A 25,227-nucleotide genomic window follows, 5' to 3' on the forward strand; every position below is an offset into this window, starting at 1 on the left:
ACAAATGGGTTGAGTCGATTATATCGACCCCAGTGCATAACTGGTACTTATTTAATCGACCCCGAAAGGATGAAAGGCAAAGTCAACCGTGGCGGAATTTGAACTCAGAACGTAGCGGCAGACGAAATACCTATTTCTTTACTACCCACAAGGGGCTAAACACAGAGAGGACAAACAAGGACAGACAAACGGATTAAGTCAATTATATCGACTCCAGTGCATAACTGGTACTTATTTAATCGACCCCGAAAGGATGAAAGGGAAAGTCGACCTCGGTGGAATTTGAACTCAGAACGTAGCGGCAGATGAAATACTGCTTAGCATTTCACCAAGCATGCTAGCGTTTCTGCCAGCTCGCCACCCTAGAGGAGGCGAAGACCAACAAAACCAAACCAAGTTAACAGTTACAAACAGTTCTATGCATTGTCCCAATGATGAAAAGGGGAAGGGGAGGGTATGTCAGAAAGGTATATATCTATACTTGCAGATCTGATTTACTATATTATACAGCAAAGGTTCTCAACCCATTTTGGCCAAATGCTCCCTTTTGACCCTCTGCTCAAAATATTTTTATTTTGTTATCAGCAGATGATGATTGAAAAATAAAGGACGTAGTTTTACATATGTGCTTGTATGCAATCAAGCAGTACAAATGTACAAATTGAAATGCAAAGAATCGAAATAGTAAATGGTCTTATGAATGAAAGTTTGGTAATTGCATTTATTTCCATCACACGACACTTATGAGATCAACGTGTTGTCTATCAAAAGACTGCTCTTTGGTACAAGAAAATGCTGATGAAATCATTTCAAACCTTCCCAATTTCCGTTATCAAAACAGCTAGAACTTTGTGCAACAATCTGACATATAAACTATTGTCACCAAGGAAGATTTTTGGCTTTGTTTTCATTTTTTTTTGGTTCTCATGTTGGAGTAACCAGTAAACATTAAAGAATCAACACCAAGAAAGAAGAAATATTATTTACATATATTTATTCATTTGCCTGACATGTAGTTAGAGATACAGCAATAATTGTAGTGGCAGTGACAACAAGTAATTGATAGTGTCGAAGTTACTGTTTGCCAGTAGAAAGAGAAAGAGCAAGGAATGCACAGTGCTGATTAGAAAGGAAGAAAGGATAAAGGATAAAGGTGACATCATCTTTCTTGCGGCTGAAAGTTTTTCTTTTGTGTCAGCTATGACCAAGGAGCAACACTTTTCCTTCACCCTTCACCCTTCACTCGAGAAGAAAGATGATTCCATTTTTATCCTTTCATCCTTTCTAGACAGCTCCGTGCATTCCTTACTCTTTCCCTCTCTACTGGCAGACAGTAACTTCTACACTATCAACTACCAACCAGCAAGCGAACTTGTTGTCACTGCCACTACAGTTACTGCTGTATCTCTAACTACATGTCGGGCAAACAAATAAATATATGTAAATAATATTTCTTCCTTCTTGGTGTTGATTCTTCAATGTTTACTGGTTGCTCTGATGTGAGAACCAAAAATAAAAAGAAACGTGTAATATGCAACACAGGCAGTAAACAAAAATGAAATAGAACAGAGTGGTGACATTTAATAGAGATGACCCAGAAGTTGTTGCTCTTTGAATACTATCACAAACAGCGGTAGCTTTCTTCAGCTGAATACATGTCATTGATTGATTAATTTTACCCAAATATGACAACTTTAACATGAAATAACTTCTAAAATACGAAATTCTGTCAAAAATGTTGAAAGTAAACCATGTTCAGCATGAGAAATTAAACCAGTATACAAAATTTCAAACTGTTCAGTTAATAAAACAATAATTTAAAAATCTGTGAGCAAAACTGAAGAGATCCCATCTTTGTAATTTGCCTAATACAGTAAACCTCTCACTGTTATTTGGCATTTATCTTGATGATTCTGACTGGGAAATATCATGGAAAACATATAGGAAATGAAAACTCCTTATGTGTTTTCTATTAAATAGATTTTCTATTAGATAAAAAAGTCATCCAATTAATAAAATATCAATTAACTTTCTAGGGGACTACCCAAGGAACACCCCAGTAAATTTTTCTAACATTAAAGTTTCAGAGAAGTAATTTGTTCAAAGAAGGGTTAACAATTGCTAAATCAGCACAAGTTAAACAAACTTGATAGAGGACCAAGCCGGGTATTAGCATAAAAATCTGGTCCCATTTGGGCCAATATTTTGAGAGTAGTCATTTGTAGAAAAAGTTGATGAACAAACAGACAATGGATGGGTCAGTAATAGACAAGCTCAGCTGACAAAAGGCCACAGAGGAGGAACAGTTCAGGTTTTACAGGGAACAATTTGTTTTACCCCTTTTCAGTATATTAAGGATACTTACATGTTTGATGGTACTTGTTTGAAATAATCGCTCAATTTTGCACATTTACAAGGAGGATCCTTCCAAGTGTACATCCTGTTAAGTGTGATGTTGAGCAAATGGTAGCACTAAATACACCAGTTACCAATCCAAAGCCTCTCTTCCTCACCCTACTATGAGGAGTGTGATCTCACAGGCATTCAAAAATAGCTCCACCAAGAAATGGCAGGAATTCCCAGACAGGTAGATAGTCAAGTCTAAAAACAGCCCACAGCCAGATGGCCAAAATAGTTGGGGCAGAGAGTGTGAGAGAACATTCAATAAGTAGTCACTTTACATGCTTTAACTACCACTGTGAGAGGTCATTCATTATATTAGCCTAAAACTTTATTGTGAACTCCTTTTCATAAAATCAAAATAATACAAAAACAAACTATTTTAATATCTCATGATTTTCAAAACTAGGCTCACTTTTATCATCAGTTAAGGAAAATCAGAGGAGGCAACTGCCTCCTCTGCCTCAGCCTGGCTACGGCCCTGATATATATATATATATATATATATATTATATATATATATATTATATATATATATATATATATATATATATATATATATATGTATGTATGTATGTATGTCTGTGTGGTGTGTGTATATCACATCATCATCATTTAGCATCTGCTTTCCATGCTAGCATGGGTTATATATATTTGTGTGTGTGTGTGTGTATGTGTGTGTTGTGTGTGTGTGTGTGCATGTATGTATGTGTGTATATATGTCTGTATTTATATATATATAAAATATGAATTAGAGATAAAACCACTATGATGCAACTCAAACAGTGTAGACATAAACCAATACATAAAAACAAATAATATATATAAGAAGCCTGTCGTATATATGTATATATATATATATATATGCGTTTGTGTGTCTGTGTTTGTCCCCCTAGTATGGCTTGACAACCGATGCTGGTGTGTTTATGTCCCCGTTACTTAGCGGTTCGGCAAGAGAGACCGATAGAATAAGTACTAGGCTTACAAAGAATAAGTCCCGGGGTCGAGTTGCTCGATTAAAGGCGGTGCTCCAGCATGGCTGCAGTCAAATGACTGAAACAAGTAAAAGAGAAAAGAGAGAGAAAGAGATAATTAATATAATATATAATTATATATATATATATATATATATATACAAAATAAGAAAATGGAGGAATAGATTTCCTCCATTTTCTTATTTTGTATTTTAGCATTTATGTATTAACCTTTCTGGGTACTTTACTGGCAGTATATTGGATAAATGATATCCCATAGTGGGTTACACGCATAACCCCTATCTCACTTTGTATATTTATATATATATATATATATATATATATATACTTCAACATCATCATCATCATAATCATTTAATGTCCATTTCCATCCTGGCATGGGTCAAATGGTTTGACTGAAAACTGATAAGCTGGGAAGCTGCACCAGGTTTCAATCTGATTTGGCATGGTATCTACGGCTTGAGAATAGACTTGACTGAACAACTATAAATAGTAGCAGTATAAGTGAAAGAGACAGAGAGAGAGAGACACACCACACACACACAGAGAGAGAGAGAGAGAGAGAGAGAGAGAGAGAGTAGGTGTTAATCGCAGGAAGTCGTAAGGTGGTGTTTTGGTAGCTTGTCGGAATATCGTTCATTGGTTCATATATACTTTGTGGAGAGTTTGTTGGATTGTTACGTTGTTACTACCCTGCTTCGTTATATGTTTTATTGTTACTACACAGTTATAGTGCTAAATAGTATCGCTATAACAAAGAGGATTTGAAGCTCACACAGGTCAGTTAACAAATTTTTTGTGATACAAAATTGTTGATGATGGAAGACCTGTTAGCTTCTCTAATACAATTGCAAAAACAGCAGAAAGAACAGCAACAGGAGGTGCAGAAACAACTATTGCAGCAACAAGAAAAACAACAACAGTTAATGGAGCTATGTCTTAAGAAGTTTGGAAATACTATAAGTTTGTTTTCACCAGACAGCACATCAAAATCTATAACATAATTCAGTTATGACCCAGAGGAGGGTATAATGGTTGCAGTGTACTTTAAAAGGTATGAAGAAATCTTCAAGGAAGATTGCAAGTCGTGGACGGACAAGGAAAAAGTAAGATTGTTATTATGCAAATTAGCACTGGCTGAACATGAAAAGTATTGTTATTTCATACTACTCAAAAAACTAGTGAAATTTGTTTCCAGGAAACAGTCAATCTACTATCAAAAATATTCAGTGATAAGAGTTCTTTATTTAACACTCGGTGGGAGTGTTGGAATCTAGTTAAAAATGAGGATGAAGACTTTGTTACATATGCCAGGACCGTAAACCGAATGTGTGAAAAGTTTAAACTGAAGAAACTAACTCCTGATATGTTTAAGTGCCTCGTTTTTGTACAAGGGCTCATGGCAAAAAATGTTGCGGAGATATGTGCAAGAATTCTCACAAAACTTGAACAAGCAGACCAAAGTTTAACCCCACAGACAGTTGCAGAGGATTATCAAAGAATGGTAAACTTATGTCAGGACATAAAGAAAATTGAAGAGAAGTTCTCACAAGTACAAGTGCATTGGCCAGGAAGGTATAAACAAAAAAAATAAATAAAATAAGATGAAACTGATGCTACAGATGTGGAGCCCCACATTTCAGGAAGGATCGTCTTTTCAAAACACAAAAATGTTGCAGCTGCCAAATTGTAGGATACAAGAGCTCACATTGTAAAGCAAAGTTAAGAAGATCAACATGTTTTCTCAACAGAAAGTAGAAGTGACACCAAAAAGAGGAAATTTGTTCATGTAAAAGTAAACGAAGGTGCAGGAGTGGCTGTGTGGTAAGTAGCTTGCTTACCAACCACATGGTTCCGGGTTCAGTCCCACTGCAAGGAACCTTGGGCAAGTGTCTTCTACTATAGCCTTGGGCTGACCAAAGCCTTGTGAGTGGATTTGGTTGACAGAAACTGAAAGAAGCCCATCGTATATATGTATATGTATATATGTATATGTGCCAGTGGCACGTAAAAAGCACCATCCGATTGTGGCGGTTTGCCAGCCTCGTCTGGCACGTAAAAAGCACCCACTACACTCATGGAGTGGTTGGCGTTAGGAAGGGCATCCAGCCATAGAAACATTGCCAGATCAGACTGGGCCTGGTGCAGCCTTCTGGCTTCCCAGACCCCAGTTGTACCATCCAACCCATGCTAGCATGAAAAGCGGACGCTAAACAAAGGTGATGATGAATGTTGATATATTGACTCACAATGCTCACTCCAGTCAGAGTTCACTAGCAAAGCTGTTCATACAGGTGCAGGAGTGGCTGTGTGGTAAGTAGGTTGCTTACCAACCACATGGTTCTGGGTTCAGTCCCACTGCATGGCACCTTGGACAAGTGTCTTCTACTATAGCCTCGGGCTGACCAAAGCCTTGTGAGTGGATTCGGTAGACAGAAACTGAAAAGAAGCCTGTTGTATATATATATATGTATGTGTGTGTATATGTTTGTGTGTCTGTGTTTGTCCCCCACACCCCATCATCGCTTGACAACTGATGCTGGTGTGTTTATGTCCCTGTAACTTAGCGGTTCGGCATAAGAGACTGATAGAATAAGTACTAGGCTTACAAAGAATAAGTCCCGGGGTCGATTTGCTCAACTAAAAGGCGGTGCTCCAGCATGGCCACAGTCAAATGACTAAAACAAGAATAAAACAAGAGTAAAAGAGTATAAAAGAGTATCAGCCTGAAGACTGTGTACCCACAGGGAAAATTCAGAATGCTACAAGATTGCCTTCATTAAAATAAATATATTATTAATCTCTACAATGCTGCTGAGAACACTTCCTTCTGATAGCTAACATAACACACACACACACATTTATGTATCATTCAGTAGATCATAAATCCGAAAAGAAGCTCACTCAAAAAATTTAATATCATTTAATTGTTTCAGTTATAAGACTGCGGACATGATAATCAATCCCAATCCTTCTTTACATATATATAAAGGGAAAGTTTATGAAAATAAACAAAAGACGAAGGCAGGTGGAGTACAAACAAACAAATGTATTAGTATAACGCTCAGGAATAGAAAAAGTCTTTTACGTTTCGAGCATACGCTCTTCAACAGAAAGATACACAAAAAAAACAAGGAGAGAAAAAAATGCGTGTAGGAGCTAATGATCTATCATGGCGTACATATATACAGACATATATACATATATACGATTGGCTTTTTTCAGCTTTCATATATCAAATCCACTCACAAGGCTTTGATCTATAGTAGAAAACACTTTCCCAAGATGCCATGCAGTGGAAATGAACCCAGAATTATGTGGTTGGGAAGCAAGCTTCTTACCACACAGTCAACATATGTACACACACACACACACACACACACACACATGTGCCTTTGGTGCAGGTGTGGCTGTGTGATTAAAAAGCCTGCTTTCCAAGGATATGGTCTTAGGTTTAGTTCCACAGTGTGGCACCTTGGGCAAGTGTCCTCTACTACAGTCCCAGACCAATCAAAGCTTTGGCTGCAGCAAATACTTGCAACACCGGTGTTAGTTCACTTACTGTTTTCCAATTCCTTGCTGTCTGAGCATGCTAGGTGTGGGAACATGTTATTGAAAATGTTCACTAAGGCAGAGATGTGTCTTACTTTAAAGATAGTAAAATGTTGAGCTAAGACAAATTTAACTGCTATTTCTAACAGATGAAACGATCATAAAAAGACATATCTTGTATTGCTGATTGCTCGAATGTTTTTTCATTGGTTATATATGTGAGTGATGTATGGTCATATATATATATATATATATATATATATATAACATAAGAGGGATCAGCCATCTGAATGTGGCTAGGGTCAGGGCGGGGTGGTGGGGGTGTTACTGATGCATTTAGCCCCAGGCGAACATCGACGTCACCAGAAGAGCTGACACCATCTCGGTGTCCTTGCCAGCCAGCAAAGGGAGACTCAACGAAGAGCGGTGCTTACCATACGTTGACAAGAGGCAATAACCTCGAAACTGGTCCGTGTGTAGTATCCGTATCTTCGGGGAGGCTGATCTCCCTTTGCTGGCTGGCAAGGACACCGAGATGGTGTCAGCTCTTCTGGTGACGTCGATGTTTGCCTGGGGCTAAATGCATCAGTAACACCCCCACCACCCCGCCCTGACCCTAGCCACATTCAGATGGCTGATCCCTCTTATGTTATAGAGCAGTTACTGTTTATATCTCGCCCAGAGATTATTATTATTATATATATATATATAATATATATATATATATATATATACACATACATACATATATATATATATATATTATATATATATATATATATATATATATATATATATGTATATATTGAAATTTAAAATGAGGGTGAGAAATTAGATATTAATTTAATTAACATCGATTTCACACCAGTGGTCTAGCATATAAAAAAAAAACTGAAGGTTCAGTAAAATTGTATTATATACATATTAGAGGGAAACCACTATGTGGACACCCTTATGCAAGAAATAGATCGTCCACAAAGTGGTTTCCCTCTAATATGTATGACCACATGTGTACCATTGGCGATTGTTTTCCTCCATCTTCCCTTCTTTGGATCTTTCCTTTTCCTATGTTTCTGACGAAGTGCTCCGCTCGATACGTTAAACCCTCCTTCTTTCCTTCTTTCCTGAGCTTCCAATAACAATATACTTGTTCCACGTCCTTGCATTGTTGTGTTTTCTCTTTGTGTTTTCATGTTTGGATTAACTATATATATATATATATATATATGTATATAATAATCATTTATACAATAATTTCCTTATTATTATTTTATTATTATGTATTTCATTCTTACTTCCTTTAGCTGTGTGTTAATGGAAAGAAGGCTATCATCGGCATCTCACTCAACAATGGCATGTGGCAGCATGTTTCTGTAACTTGGGCCAGTAAGGAAGGAAAATGGCAGCTTTATCGGAATGGCACAAGAATTGCACATGGAGAAGGACTTGCTACAGGGACCATGTTGCCTGTAGGCGGAAAGTTGTTTATCGGTAAATTTTATTTGGAACTTTTAATTCATATTTTTTCATAAAACAATACTGAAAATCCCAGAAAAAATAAAATTGAAGAAATCTAATATTCAAATTTGACCTGGAGGAGAGAGGGCATGTCATTGATGAAGTTGTGAATGGTGATGAGAGGACTTTGACAAACATCTGATTGGTTAATTAACCAACTGATTAAGCAAGTAAACAGTTAGTTAGTTGGTTAGATAACTAACCAAATGACTAATAAAAAAGAAGTGAAATTGAACCTGTACATGTGTTTATTGTTAACATAATGACCCTCCCAAAATACAACCAAAACTAGCATTTCTTTGTCTTTGATGTAATTAAAAATATGATCACCTGATGTTAGACAAGTATCATGGAGAAAGTCTGTACTCTTTTAGTTGGACTGAACTAGCATGATCAATAGTGTTGGACAAAATGTGTAGCTAGCAGTGGTTAGTTATGATACATGACATTCTGAGTTTAATCTCACCAAGGTCAACCTTGTCTTGCATCATCATCATCATCGTTTAACGGCTGCTTTCCATGCTAGCATGGGCTGGACGGTTTGACTGTGGGCTGGTAAACCAGATGGTTGCACCAGGCTCCAGTCTTGATCTGGCAGAGTTACTACAGCTGGATGCCCTTCCTAACGCCAACCACTCCAAGAGTGTAGTGGGTGATTTTTACGTGCCACCGGCACGGGGGCCAGTCAGGCGGTACTGGCAACGACCTTGCTCAAATTTTTTTACACATGCCACCATCACAGGTGCCAGTAAGGCAATGTTGGTAACAATCACGCTCGAATGGTGTCTTTTACATGCCAGTGGCACGGAAGCCAGTTAGCTGCTCCGGCAATGATCACGCTTGGATGGTGCTCTTAGCACCCTACTAGCACGGAGCTAAGTTGATATAATGAAGGGCCAATCAAATGTATGGCTAATTTAATTGCTTATCCTCCTCCCCAAATTGTGACCTTGTGCTTATGGTAGATACAAAGATTTTTTTCAGTCATTAGACTGTGACCATGCTGCGGCACCACCTTGAAGAATTTTTGTCAAATGAATTAACCCCAGCACATTTATAAAGCATGGCACTTATTCCATCAGTATCTTTTGCTGAACTGCTAGGTTGCAGGGATGTAAACACACCAACACTGATTATCAATTGGTGGTGGAAAAGTACAAAAACACAGACACAAGTCACACACACACATAAATACAAAGGTACATACACGACAGGTTTCTTTCAGTTTTTGTCTACCAAATCCACTCAAAAGGTTTTGGTTGGCTTGAAGACACTTGCCCACGGTGCCACACAGTAGGACTGAACTCAGAGCCCTGTGATTAAGAAACAAATTTCTTAGCAAATAGTCATGCTTGCACCTTCATTCGTATAAACGAAGAATTTAAATATATTTCAATATAAATTATATTTCTTTATTTAACCTTTTTTTATTGTAAATTGTTATTAAATTTTGTTGTGTCTGGGGAGAGTCATTTTCTTTTTGTGCCTTATAATTTAACACACATACTGGTAAAATTTCCACTTATTCCTTGTTTTCCTAAAATTTTCGTTGCGTCTTGCAACCTTTTCAATAGTCAAAAGTATTGAAAAGGTTGCAAGATGTAACGAAAATTTTAGGAAAATAAAAATAAGAAATAAGTGGAAATTTTATAGTGAGTGTGTTACATTATAAGGCACAAAAAGAAAATGACTCTCCCCAGACACAACAGAATATACTTCAACACATGAACTCATATAAAGAATCTTGTAAACCAAATCCCAAAACGAAATGTTATTAAATTTGTTATTCATAATTAAATTTGTTACTGAATATCAGTAATCTGATATAATGCAAATATGACGTCCTGGAACTAAATAATGGTGGACTGCTATAAATATATATTGTAAATGAATAAATCGTAATCTGCGATAAATATGGCATGTACTAGGACTGACTAACAGTAACCTATTGTAAATATGTGCTTTATTTGTAGGACAAGATGCCAATGTACAGTATGGGGCAGCGAATGCCTTTGAAGCTTATATAGGGGAAATAACTCAGATGAACATCTATGACCAGGTTCTGAACGATTCCGAAGTGAAAGATATTGCCAATCAAGTGACTTGTAACCAAAAATTTGGTAATGTGTTGACTTGGAGCGAATTTGCACTAAATGTAAAAGGAAATGTTACGATTAGACAGAATTCTTGGTGTCTTGGTAAGAAAGAATTTATTTAATTTCTTGTTTAGTATTGCCAAGTTTTAATTAGTATTGCTAATCTACATTATTTTAAGTGAAAACACAATGATACATTGCTCGACTTATGGATGTATGTTGAAAACCAGGCACGGACGACCTGTTTTCGAGATGTGGGCCGCATAAAACATGGCTAATTATCTAGTGGTCTGCACTACCAAAACAATTCAGGGTAAATTTTCGTGAAGTGTACTGTTCAGAAAGTCTAACAGGCCGTAGTAGTTTTGATGAATTTTGAGAAACACAAATTTTTTTCAGGCAGCAAATAACCAAAGCATGCAGTTAATTTTATACTTCAATGGTTCTGCATGTGAAAGAATGTCCCTGAAATCAGGGAGCATCAAAAAGTTAACCGAGAAAAATCATGTGGTGAGGAAAATACATTATTACTCATTGACGTTCTTTTCTTTCAGTAACAACGAGAGGCAACTCTTGACATGTTTTGGTCTTATTAGCCCTCTTCAACAAAGCAGGCGTCGTAGAACTTTCTAAAGTATGGATGAGGGAATCACTTAGTAAATGTACAATTTTGTATACTTATTGGCTTAGAAAAATAGAAACATTAAGAAAATTATTTTAACTGAATAACGCCCCTCCACACGCACACACACACACACACACACACACACACACTCACTATTTGTAGTATTATATTTGCTGACTTAGTGTTATGCAATTTGTAGGTTTACAATAAATATATAATACCAGCCGTCAGCTATTAAACTAGTAATAAAAATTTACTAGTTCAGTAGCTGACGGCTGGTATTATATATTTATTATTGTGAAAATATGCAACTGTTACTTACGCAACTAGTACTTAATTTATCGACCCCGAAAGGATGAAAGGCAAAGTTGACCTTGGCAGAATTTGAACTAAGAACATAGAAACAGGCAAAATACCTCTAAGCATTTCGTCCAGTATGCTAATGACTCTGCCAGCTCACTGCTTTAATAATAATGATGATAATAATAATAATAATAATAATAATAATAATAATAATAATAATAATAATAATAATACCAGTGGCTGCGGAGCTCAGGGCTAAAAGCAGAGAGCGAAGGTTTCATCCTGGCTGCTCAAGACCAAAGCCTATTAACCCAGAACTACCAGGCCAATGTGATGAAAAATGGAGCAGACCCAAAATGCCGATTCTGCAACGACATGATTGAAACAGTGGACCACCTAATCTCTGGATGTAAAGTCTTAGCACCAGTGGAGTATAAATTAAGACATGACAGAGTTGGCCAATATCTCCACTAGCTAATAAGTCGGCATTACAATATCAAAACTGCCGACAAGTGGTATAATCACCACCCTGAGGCTGTAACTGAAGGAGAAATGTAACCATTCTGTGGGACTTTCCAGTACATACAGACCGAACCATCAAGGCCATAAACCAGATATTGTGTGAAAGACCAAAACAATAAAGTTTGCTTATTGATCGATATGAGCATCCCCTGTGATCATAATATCTCAGCGAAAGAGTTTGACAAGCTCAGAAAATATAAAGACCTACTCATTGAAATTGAGAAAATGTGGCATCTCAAGGCGGTTACAATACCAGTGATCGTAGGAGCACTAGGAATGATCAAGAAGGGAACCGAAAATTATATGAGAATGATCCCTGGCTTACCATCCCTGCAAGAAGTGCAAAAGATTGTCTTAACTGGTACATCCACATATTGAGAAGAGCATTGTCGATGTGAGAACTGTTGCTGCTCATGTATTTTAATTTAACTTTAAAAAAAAAAAAAAAATGAACGAACTACTGAGTTTGGTTTAATGGCCTACCAATATACACTATGAGTTTCTTTGCCCTAGGAGTCGGGAAGACACTCGGCAAGAAATGGAAGAAAATTTGAAAGAAGAAAAAAAAAAGTAATAATAATGAAAATAATAATAATAATAATAATAATAATAATAATAATAATAATGAAAATAATAATAATAATAATGAAAATAATAATAATAATAATAATGAAAATAATAATAATGATAATAATAATAATAATAGTAATGAAAATAATAATAATGATAATAATAATGATAATATTAATAATAATAATAATAATAATAATGAAAATAATAATAATAATAATGAAAATAATAATAATAATAATAATGAAAATAATAATAATAATAATAATGAAAATAATAATAATAATAATAATAACAATAATAATAATAATGAAAATAATAATAATAATAATAATGAAAATAATAATAATAATAATAGGCAAACAGTCCTACACCTCCAAACAAAAGAGGGACTCATGAAAACCAAAGACATCCCCATTAGAAGAGGAATATTCCAGGGAGACACGCTCTCTCCACTCCTTTTTGCTTGGCACTGTCACCTCTATCTGATATGCTAAATAGAACTGGATGCGGATATAAATGTTACGGCAAAACGATCAGCCACCTTTTATTATGGATGACCTAAAACTATACGCTGCAAATGACAAACAGCTGGAAACACTATTAAAGACAGTTCATGGATTTACCAAAGAAATAGATATGAAATTTGGATTAGAAAAATGCGCCAAAGTAACCATGAAGAGGAAAACTAGTTAAGAGTAACAACATCACACTAGATAAAACCAATGAAATAAAAGAATTAGACCAAAGCCAAACTTACAAATACTTAGGAATCCATGAACTAGATAAGACACGACACACACAAATGAAAGAGAAAATTAAAAAAGAATATTATAGACGAGTTAGATCAATACTAAAAAGAGCTCAATGCTAAAAACAAGATAATAGGTATCAACACTTTAGCTGTCCCAGTTATAAGTTCAGCTCAATATCCTTAACTGGACACGAAATGAACTGTCCAAAGTAGATAGGAAAACAAGAAAAATACTGACAGGATCCAGGATGCATCACCCAAAATCTGACATAGAAAGACTATATTACAATGTATAGAAGGTGGTAGAGGCCTTATACAGCTGGAAAACTACTATAAAATAACCACCATAGGACTGCAAAAATACCTACTTCAGAAGGAAGGAAAACTGATCCAGATAGCAGCAAAACACGAGCAAAACAAAAAACTGTTCTCAGTATTTAAGGAAGCTGACAAATACAAACAAGAATCATACCACCTAATAAACACAAAAGAAGAAGAAGATGATGAAGAAACAACAAAAGCTATAAAACAAATGAAATCCAAACTAAAAATAGAACAGCAATGAGCCATGATAAAACGATGGCAAAAAGCCCCTTCATGGTAAATACTGCACTAAACTAACGCAAAAGAAATAGACAAAGAAAAATCCCAGCAATGGTTGAGAAGCTCAGGACTCAAAGCAGAAACAGAGGGATTTTTAATTGCAGCACAAGACCAAAGCCTCCCCACCAGAAATTACCAAAACATGTAATGAAAAGAAACATTACAAGTAACTGCAGAATATGTGGAGATGGACAAGAAACAATAAATCATATTATCTCTAGCTGCCCAGTCCTGGCTAAGAAGGAATATCACAGACATGACAGAGTTGGAACCTACATACATTGGAAGCTATGCCAACATTATGGAATAACAACAGAAAAAGATGGTATAGGCACACACCAGAAAAGGTCACAGAAAACGAGAAAGCAACCATACTCTGGATATGCCGATACACACAGATGAGAAATTAAGGCCAACAGACCAGATATAGTTGTCAGAGATCATGAAGAAAAAAAATGCTTTCTAATTGATGTATCAATACCGGCAGATGACAACGTGTCTCTAAAAGAAATGGAGAAACTCTCAAAATACAAAAACTGGAAATAGAGATAACTAGAATGTGGAACCTGAAAACAGAAACAATTCCTATCATAGTAGGTGCATTAGGCATGATAAAAAAATATTCAGACAAATACATAACAAAAACACCAGGACTTACAAACACATATAACATACAGAAAATTGCACTACTAGGCACTGCACACATCCTACGCAGAACACTTTCCATACAATAACCATCAGAGCATCACAACAAATCACAGCACATACCCAAGGCACACAGAGCTGCGCTCGGTAGTGAAGTGAAAGCACGCTATAAAAATAATAATACTGAATAATAATAATAATAATAATAATAACAATAATAATAGGCAGTGGCTCTCATTGCTTCTGATCTTAACTGATTAGAAGTGTTATCATGTACATTGTTTTGTCTTGGTATAAAAGATGGGCTACAGCAAATATTCTGTTCAATACCACACATTTGTTTGTCAGTTGTTTGACCGTAACCAGTTGAGCATGTCCCTTAGTGGCTGACGATATGTGCATCTCTGATCATGAGCAGAAGTAGTAGGGGAGCATCATAGCCATGTGTTGAGAGGGATTCTTTGAGGTTTGAATAATTCCCCTCTGGAAACATGGGTGTTTCATTCAACATTCTTAAACAACCCTTATTCAGGGACCTTTTGAGCAGGATGGGTTACTCGACCTGAAGAAAATTCTAAGTGGGCTCCACCTGCAAGATCATGTGCTGTTTATCTTGATATGAGATCACCATGTCGCGCACATATGGTTGTGATGCATGTGCCTAGTGTAACCTTATCAGACGGGTAGTCATGATGGGTATACTGGGCTTCGTATATTTTACCCCAGTATCACTTTGATGGCATGCACTGCTCTCTCACTCAATAATAATAATAATAATAATAATAATAATAATAATAATAATAATAATAATGAAAGTAATAATAATAATAATGATAATAATAATAATCCTTTTTAATTCTGGCACAAGGCCTGAAATTTTGCAATAGGGGATTAGTCAATTACATTGACCTCAGTGCTCAACTGGTAACTATTTCATTGACACCCACAAAAAAAAAGGATAAAGTCTATCTCAGCAGAATTTGAACTCAGAACATAAAGATGGACAATATGCTAAGCAGCATTTTATTCCACTAGCTTGTTACCTTCAATATTAACAGAAAGCTTATTGTATATAGTGTGTAGGTGGCTGGTGTATTTAAGGACTATCTGAATAATGAAGGGTTATGTTTTGGTAGAATATTTGAATATTGGGGAAAGCAAATGCGGTGAGCTGGCAGAAACGTTAGCATGCTGGGTGAAATGCTTGGTGGTATTTCGTCTGCCATTACGTTCTGAGTTCAAATTCCACCGAGGTCGACTTTGCCTTTCATCCTTTCAGGGTCGATAAATTAAGTACCAGTCAAGTACTGGCGTCGATCTAATCGACTTAATCCCTTTACTTGTCCTTGTTTGTCCCCTCTATGTTTAGCCCCTTGTGGGCAATAAAGAAATAAGAAATGTTAGTACACCGGACGAAATGCTTAGCGGTATTTCGTCTGCCGTTACGTTCTGAGTTCAAATTCCGCCAAGGTCAACTTTGCCTTTTATCCTTTCGGGGTCAGTAAATCAAGTACCAGTCAAGTACTGGCGTCGATCTAGTCGACTTAATCCCTTTGTCTGTCCTTGTTTGTCCCCTCTATGTTTAGCCCCTTATGGGCAATAAAGAAATAAGAAATGTCAGTACACTGGACGAAATACTTAGCGGTATTTCGTCTGCCGTTACGTTCTGAGTTCAAATTCCGCCGAGGTCAGCTTTGCCTTTCATCCTTTCGGGGTCAGTAAATTAAGTACCAGTCAAGTACTGGTTCCCATCAGTCATTTGTGACATTTGAATCTGACATCTCAGCAATCTGACAACTCCCTAAAAGAAAATCTTATGTCTAATTACTGATTTTTCTGTTTTTGCAGATATTAATGAATGCTTGTTCCCTGAAGTGTTTCCATGTACTCCACCCATGCTTTGTAATGACACTCTTAAAAGTTATGAGTGTATTAGCTGTATCTATGGTTACGAAGGTCCTAAATGTGATAAAAGCATTGATGAGTGTCTCCTTGGTGTTTGCCTCAATGGTGCCAGCTGCATTGATGGGCCCAATCCATATGATTATGTCTGTACCTGTGCTCCTAACTTTGTGGGTATGTCTATAGACTCTCTTTTTGTATTATCTTTTTCTTTTTTATTTGTTTCAGACATCGAGCTGTGACCATGCTGGGGCACTAGTTTGAAGGGTTTTGTTAAACAAATTGTCCACAGTGCTTATTTTAAAACCCGGTACTTATTCTGTCAGTATCCATTTGCCAAACTACTAAGTTATGGGGATATAAACAAACTAACATTGCTTGTCAAGCATAGACATGCACACACACGCAAACACACACACACACACACACACACACACACACACACACACACACACACACACACACACACACAAACTTTCACATAGTGTCTGTCTAACGATTTCTCTCACAAGCCATTGGTTGACCTAGGGCTTTGTAGAAGTCACTTGCTCAGGGTGCTATGCTGTGGGACTGAACTGATAACCACGTGGTTGAAAATTGAGCTTCTTAACCACACACCCATGCCTACTATTTCAAACACAGCAAAAATTTGATGGATACCAAAATGTGTGCCCTCTTAAGGCATGGGTACACTGAACAATTACCTGGAGGCTCCAAGGGTTTAGGAATCCAATACCAATCCTATAAATGCTGCGGTTATGTGTGAAGAGGGCCCTAACACTGGTAGTAGGAATGAACTTAAAATGTTAATATGACTGTGGTCATAATCTGGAAGTCAAATTTTTCAGCCATTTTAAAACTGGGTCCATTCATCAAAACAATGAGTTATACATTGTTAATTAGAGAGCAGGTTAATTACAACATTTGTTTGCTACACAACAAAATAACATAATCTTCAGTCCTATAAAACTTCAATTACATAATTATTGTATCTCCACATCATCACTATTTTCATTTCTCCGCCCAGCTTCACCTTGGTTATTACCATCCACTCCCATATAACACAAACAGCCATGTGCCTCCTCTATGGCAAGAAACCTGTTCAGACCCTTCTTTTCTTTCCTACTTTAATCCCTCATTGTCTTGCATAAGTCTACCTCCTCTCGACTGAAATTCCACTCAATCAAAAAGGGAGCTTAGTCTTGTGAGCTACATGATGATCTCACGAGATGCTACGAGAAAAGTACCCACTACACTTTGTAATGGGATGGCATTAGGAAGGGCATCCAACCACACAATCCATTCCAAAGTAGATACTGGAGTATGAAGCAGTCCCCGGACACATTGAATTCTGTCAAATCATTTAACCCATACTAGCACAGACATTAAAAGAAGTTGATAGTAATGAGGGTGATGTTGATGATGATGACTGTACTACCTACAGCAGTTTGGGAGGCCCATGGCCTAGTAGTTAGAGCAGCAGACTCGTGGTCGAGGGATCACGAGTTCGAATCTCAGACCGGGCGATGTGTGTGTTTATGAGTGAAACACCTAAGCTCTGGCAGAAGGTAATGGTGAACTTCTGCTGACTCTTTTGCCATAACTTTCTCTCACTCTTTCCACCTGCATCTTGCAGCTCACCTGCGATGGACCGGTGTCCCGTCCAGGTGGGGAACCTATACACCAAGGAAACTGAGAAACTGGGCCTTATGAGCCAGGCATGGCTCAAGAAGGAACAAGCAAACAACTACTACAGTAGCAGATATGCTGTGCTTCAAAGCTTCTCACACTGTTAGTTACTGTAATACTTTTTATATACTTTTAGCATACTTCAAAAATAATAATTTTTAATGCAAATTTAAATGCAAACATTTTGATTCCTGATGTGAACAGTGCTTTAGATTTCTTCCTTGGAAATTACATTTGATTTGCTTTTTGAAGTTTAGAGTATTGCAATTCTTTCAATGGTTTTCAGACACTAATACTAATGTTACTGATTCATAGTGGAATGTTTATCAGCTGAGCTCAATTGTTTTCATGTTATTTCAGGGAGAACTTGTGCAGATGAATTGAAAGATTGCACTGATGTTGGCAAATGTCATCCATCCGAAAGGTGTATTACTGATGGTAACAAATTCTACTGCCAGAAGAGTGGTCATACTACTATTGACTCTCCAACCATTGACTGTTCTAAGGAGAATCCTTGCAAAAATGGTGGAACCTGTGTGGCTGATACAAACCCTAACAGATGTAAATGTACCTCCAAGTTTAAGGGAAAGTATTGTGATGTTGCATTTCAGCCAACATGTAAACTCTCACCTTGTCTGAATGGTGGTAAGTATATTTTACTAGCAGTATCGCTCAGCATTGCTCGGGTTTGTTTTGGCCCTTTAGAATTGGAATTTTTGAAAAGTAAAAATTTTGCATTATGTAGCTTGTTATTCTCTTGAAGTGAACATTTTTCTGGTTGAAATACATCGAAAAATGGCGACACAGCAGTAAAAAAATCGTAAAAAAAAGGGATTTTCATAGAAAAAAAGCACCTTTTTGATGTAAATGATTTTTGGTGTTCACAAGGTCCGATTTGAATTTTTTCTTCTACGGAAGGAAGAGTAAGCCTTTTTCTATCATACTCTCAATTTTGGTCAACTTGCGCCGCAGGGTCTCGGAGGAGATCGTGTTAGTTGAAGGCTACCAAAGCTGCCATACACAGACAACTTCAGCTTTATATATAGAGAGATTTATTACTTCCTTGTAGGTTTGTTTTTTCATTTCAGTTAACAGTATTTGTCTATTTATACTGACTGGAAATACAGACGTCTAAACTATCATTACTCTGATGCAAAAACTTTTTTAAATGATTTTATTTGATTGTTTCTAAGTTTTGTGTAATTAATTGTAACCTCAGTCATTACTACAGTGTGTGACAACCCTGCCTTACAATGTGCACCAAATCCAACTGGCTCTGGCTGACAGTAACCTGCATTAGACCAATATCCAGTGTTATAGTTCCACATTGTGGTTATATAATTAAGAAGTTCACTTGCCATCTACACGGTCTTAAATTCAGTCCCACTGTGCAGCACTTTGAGCAAATGTCTTCAACTACAGCCTCAAGCCAATTAAAGCGTTATGAGTGGATTTGATAGATGAAAATTAAAAGTTTTTCATGTGTGTATATATATATAGAGATCTAATATAGGATAAAATTTTCGAAAAAATTTTATCAGTGGCCAGCATATTAAAAAAATACCTTTAAAGGTTAAATTTCTAAACAACTTATAAACAAGGGCAAAAGAAAAAATTCCAATGCCAAATATGCCAAAAATAGACTTAATCGTCAATAACCATATAATTTATCACTATAAGCACGCATCACGAAAGCAAGCTGATAGAAATTTCTAAAAAATTTCGTTATTATCGGATCGGTCCCAATTTCTGAGTTAGAATTTTCTTGTCATCAGTGATAAATATGATAAGAAAATAAATGAGATACTTACTTGTACCCATGGCATTGGAATTTTTTTCTTTTGCCCTTGTTTATAAGTTGTATATATATATATATATATATATATATGTATATGACAATGCTCATTATTTGGAAATTCTAGATTGATATCCAATTTAGCTAGCCCTCAGCTGTGTTGAGAGAGTATTGAATGCCTTCAAATTCATATTACTACAAAGATAATGTCATGTCACTCATTATTCTATGGTGAGTAGAAGCTAAGACTAAGACATCTCCAAGTTTAGTCAGCTTTGTCGGGTACCATAACTTAGTGGTATGACCTTCGACCGTTGGGCCTCACAGAGGCAATGACGAAAGACCAAAACTGCTGGAGATACGCTGTGACTGCAAAGACCCGACAAATGAAGTGAGTTCATGGCTCACTGGATGGCCTGCTGTGCTTACCTTGGATCGTAGGGCAACCTGCTGTGCTTGAGGAGACCTATTGAGTCAGGTATATCAACATCAACATCAAAATAAAAATCAAATGGAAATTGTAGTTGTGATACCCATGCTGGTGGCACATAAAAAGCACCATCCGAACATAGCCGATGCCAGTGCTGCCTTGACTGGCGTCTGTGCCAGTGGCATGTAAAAAGCACAAAGTGATCATGGCCATTGCAAGCCTCCTCTGACCCCTGTTCCAGTGGCACGTGAAAAGCACCCACTACACCTACAGAGTGGTTGGTGTTAGGAAGGGCATCAAGCTGTAGAAACACTGCCAGATCAGACTGGAGTCTGGTGCAGCCTCCTGGCTTCCCAGACTCCGGTCAAACCGCCCAACCCATGTTAGCATGGAAAACGGACGTTACACGATGATGATTATGAGGATGATGATGATGAGGATGATGATGATGATCTACATCATGTTAAATGTAGGATAATACAATAAGATATATTTGCTTTTGTTTCTAGGTACATGTGTTCCACTAACCAACCACAATCTCAATCAGGGTTACAAATGCATCTGTCCACAGCGCATCAATGGTTCTGTTGTAGATTTGGATGACAACTGTGCTTTACAAAATCCATGTGATTCCTATCCATGTCAAAATAAGGGTATATGTCTAAGTTCTAAAGAGGATGGATTCAAATGCGAATGTGCTGATTATTTTAAGGGAAAATATTGTCAGAAGCTCACACCAGGTAAGATGTGTTAAAAATAAATGTGTTACATTGAAGTATGTGTATATGCATATATGTATGTATGCGTGTGTGTGTGTGCATGTGTGTGTGTATCTGTATGTCTGTTTATTTGTTTTTCAGCCTGTCATTTTTGTATTTGGTTTGTAAGATTCTTGATGTGAACCTGTGTATTGAGTCAAAGATTTTTCTTATCTTGGTGGGAGGTGGGAGGGTCATTATGCCAATAATAAACACACGTACTGGCTCTATTTCACTTCTTTTATTATTATTAATCCATTGGTTAACTATTTAATCAATTGTTTGATGAATATGGAGTAGGGATGGTAGGTCATTGGCAAAGTTACAAATGGCAACAAATGGACTTTGACAAACCTAACTGAATGATTCACTAAAGAATTTATTGAACAGTTGATTAGTTAATTAATTAAATAGCAAACCAATTAACTAATAATAATAAAAGAAGTGAAATAGAACCAGTATGTGTTTATCATTGGCATAATGACCCTCCAGAAATACAACAGAATATATAAATATTCTGCTGTATTTCAGACGATTATGGTTCCTTGTTAGTGTATTTGTTTTCATTCATGTGTGTTAATTACAGCATTAGAGCAGTTTAGTTCTTATTTCTAGCAAAGTAGGTGTTTCCTAACATCCTGGTTGCATTTAGTGACATTTGGTGAAACATAGAAATCTGTTGTTCATATTTTTTTTTATATGTATATATGGTGCAGCCCCTCAGCTTACCAGCTCTGGTCAAACCAGCCAACTCATACCAGTATGGCCAATGGACGTTAAATGATGATGATGATGATGATGATGATGATGATGATGATGATGATATATACATCTGTGTGTTCAGCATTGTTGATTTTGATGTTCTTCCTTCCATTATAGTCTTTCAATGTTCTTCCATTCTAACCCTTAGACACAGTCCAGTTTACCTTATTCTTTTACTTGTTTCAGTCATTTGACTGTGGTCATGCTGGAGCACCGCCTTTAGTCAAACAAATCGACCCCAGGACTTATTCTTTGTAAGCCTAGTACTTATTCTATCGGTCTCTTTTGCCGAACTGCTAAGTTACGGGGGGCATAAAAACACCAGCATCGGTTGTCAAGCAATGTTGGGAGGACAAACACAGACACAGAAACATATACACATACGTACATATATGCATAAATACATATATACGACGGGCTTCTTTCAGTTTCCTTCTACCAAATTCACTCACAAGGCTTTGGTCGGCCCGAGGCTATAGTAGAAGACACTTGTCCAAGCTGCCACGCAGTGGGACTGAACCCAGAACCATGTGGTTGGTAAGCAAGCTACTTACCGTGCAGCCACTCCTACACCTATAAAAGAAAGGCAAAATCAAGCTCGGTGGAATTTGAACTCAGAACGAAAAGGCAGACGAAATACCAATAAACATTTTGCCCAGCATGCTAACGCTTTTGCCAACTCGCTGCGTCTGAAAATACAGGAAATGGTATACATGCTGTTCTTTAGTCCATACCATTCTTGAGTAGGTTTTACTCCAGTAGGGAAAATGGGAAGTGCATTTGTGCTCCAGAGCATTATTCTGATTTTGTACATTCTGTAAATGTTTTCTGTCAAATATTTAATGTTAGGGTCACAATAGATCTTGATTTTATTTCTAATTTAAGTTTGAAACTGGATCCGGGTCGTTTATGATGGCATCTTTTATTTTTTACTTGTTTCATCTATTGGAGTGTGGCCATGCTGGAGCACCACCTTATAAGGCTTTGTTAAACAAATCAACACCAGGACACCAAGCCACAGGGATGCAAACAGACTAACATTGGTTATCAAGCAGTCATAGGACAAATACAAAATATACATTTGTGTGTGTGTGTATACATATATCCATATGTATATATATGCATATGTATATTCATATATGTATGTGTATATACATGTATGCATATATATGTGTGTCCAGGTGTGCATGCTATATGTGTATGCATATATGTATATATGTGTGTATATATATGTATATATATAGAAAAATAAATAAACGGAGTTAAACGCAGGTGTTATTCAAATCTTTTTACATCTGACATATGTTTCGAAGGAAACATTGGTATTATTCCAGGAGGAATAAAATGGTGTAAAACAATGCAATCTTCTCATCAGGGAAAGAAAGAAACTGAATGCATCAATAAGACATTTTAACAGGATGTGATGACTGAGTACATGATAAAGGGAACTGTGGAGGCGCAATGGCCCAGTGGTTAGGGCAGCGGACTCGCGGTCGGAGGATCGCGGTTTCGATTCCCAGACCGGGCATTGTGAGTGTTTATTGAGCGAAAACACCTAAAGCTCCACGAGGCTCCGGCAGGGGGTGGTGGTGAACCCTGCTGTACTCTTTCACCACAACTTTCTCTCGCTCTTTCTTCCTGTTTCTCTTGTACCTGTATTTCAAAGGGCCAGCCTTGTCACATTCTGTGTGTCACGCTGAATCTTCCTGAGAACTACGTTATGGGTGCACGTGTCTGTGGAGTGCTCAGCCACTTGCACGTTAATTTCACGAGCAAGCTGTTCCGTTGATCGTATCAGCTGGGATCCTCATCGTCGCAACCGACGGAGTGCTCCTCCTCCTCCTCCTCCAAAGGGAACGGTAGCAAATTTTTTTAAAAACCGTTAGTAGATACAATGTCAAGGTGGTTTATAGAAAGAGAAGAAGGAGAAAGAAAGAAATTAGCAGCAAACTAATAGTGGAGAGATATAGAGTGATAGGTGAATTAGAATAAAGCTTAAAAGGATGGAAGTAGATATATTTAGCGGAAGTGAAAAGTAAGAAAACAGTCAAAGGTTGAATTTTATAGAATGGTATCGCTTATATCTCTCCGCTATTAGTTTTCTGCTAATTGTTTTACACCATTTTATTCCTTCTGGAATAATAACAATGTTTTGTTTGAAACATATGTCGGAAGTAAAAAGATTTGAATAACACCTGTGTTTAACTCCATCTATTTATTTCTCTATGTGATACAAAAGCATTTCACCTAAACCTGGAGTTTCTACGTTTATAAGTAGGCTGTTACATCCTTGGTACTTGTGTGAATTTTCGCTACCCTGGTAACTATTTATTTATTTTTTCCATGTTATTTGTAAACACTGAAAAAACACACTTGCATTTATATATGTATAGATATATATATGTGTACACACGCACAAACACACACACACACGCACATACACACGTATAAGGGATTGCCACATAATTTGTACCAAAGTCATTCATAAGGTGAAGATAGCATGCGTTAGCACTGAACTTGAAATCATGTGGTTGCAAACCAATTTCCTTAACCACACAGCCATGCCTGCTCCTATGCATATTTATTTCTCAAGAACATAGATTTATATTTCGTTTTTGGATTTGGTTTGCAAGATTCTTTATATGAGTTCTTGTGTTGAAGCATATTCTGTTGTGTCTGGGGAGAGTCATTTTCTTTTTGTGCCTTATAATGTAACACACTCACCAGTAAAATTTCCACTTATTTCTTATTTTTATTTTCCTAAAATTTTTGTTGTGTCAAGACTATTGAAAAGGTTGCAAGACGCAACGAAGATTTTAGTAAAATAAAAATAAGAAATAAGTGGAAATCTTACCGGTGGGTGTGTTACATTATAAGGCACAAAAAGAAAATGACTCTCCCCAGACACAACAGAATAGATTTATATTCTTACTTGAATTCATTAGTACGGATTAATTTGCAATTTGCCTACAAATTACAGTAGAGTTAGCTACTTGGAAGCATTAGTTTCCATTCTCAGAAACATAAAATATAATATTTTTCTTAATGTTTCTATTTTGCAGAATCTCTAAAATGTGATGATAATATGATATGTCACAACTCTGGTACCTGTGTTAGACGCAATATGACTGCATATGACTGTAAATGTACTTTTAGGTACACAGGAAAATTATGTGAAACTCGTAAAAAACAAGGTAAGCACTGTCAAATACTTTGAACAAAAATTATATAGGCATAGCTGTGTGGTTCTGGGTTCAGTTCCACTGCATGATACCTTGGGTAAGTGTCCTCTGCTATAGCCTTAGGCT

General features: G+C 36.8%; 1 protein-coding gene and 1 long non-coding RNA gene across 4 annotated transcripts in view; one reads left to right on the plus strand and one right to left on the minus strand.

Moving 5' to 3' along the window:
* Positions 1-25,227, plus strand: part of LOC115214963 (sushi, von Willebrand factor type A, EGF and pentraxin domain-containing protein 1) — a 226,501-nt gene that overhangs the window by 184,791 nt on the left and 16,483 nt on the right. For 2 of the 3 annotated variants that reach the window (XR_003881945.2, XM_029784063.2), the window contains exons 20-25: positions 8,252-8,438; positions 10,439-10,663; positions 16,432-16,659; positions 18,535-18,819; positions 20,909-21,139; positions 24,982-25,113. Coding sequence is in view for 2 of the 3 variants with exons in the window: in XM_029784063.2 (XP_029639923.1) it covers positions 8,252-8,438; positions 10,439-10,663; positions 16,432-16,659; positions 18,535-18,819; positions 20,909-21,139; positions 24,982-25,113 (1,288 nt within the window). In the remaining variant the exon portion in view is untranslated. Of the gene's footprint in view, positions 1-8,251; positions 8,439-10,438; positions 10,664-16,431; positions 16,660-18,534; positions 18,820-20,908; positions 21,140-24,333; positions 24,345-24,980; positions 25,114-25,227 lie in introns of all 3 variants that reach the window. The other variant, XM_036504662.1, reaches the window with a different exon arrangement.
* On the minus strand, positions 1,308-24,285 carry LOC118764200. Its single transcript, XR_004999993.1, has 4 exons — positions 24,126-24,285; positions 13,025-13,031; positions 11,330-11,334; positions 1,308-1,318 (listed from the first exon to the last, which is right to left on the minus strand). It is a non-coding gene; the product is annotated as an uncharacterized LOC118764200 (long non-coding RNA).

This window comes from Octopus sinensis, linkage group LG1 (genome assembly GCF_006345805.1).
Source record: "Octopus sinensis linkage group LG1, ASM634580v1, whole genome shotgun sequence".
In the NCBI taxonomy this organism is placed as follows: Eukaryota; Metazoa; Mollusca; class Cephalopoda; order Octopoda; family Octopodidae; genus Octopus; species Octopus sinensis.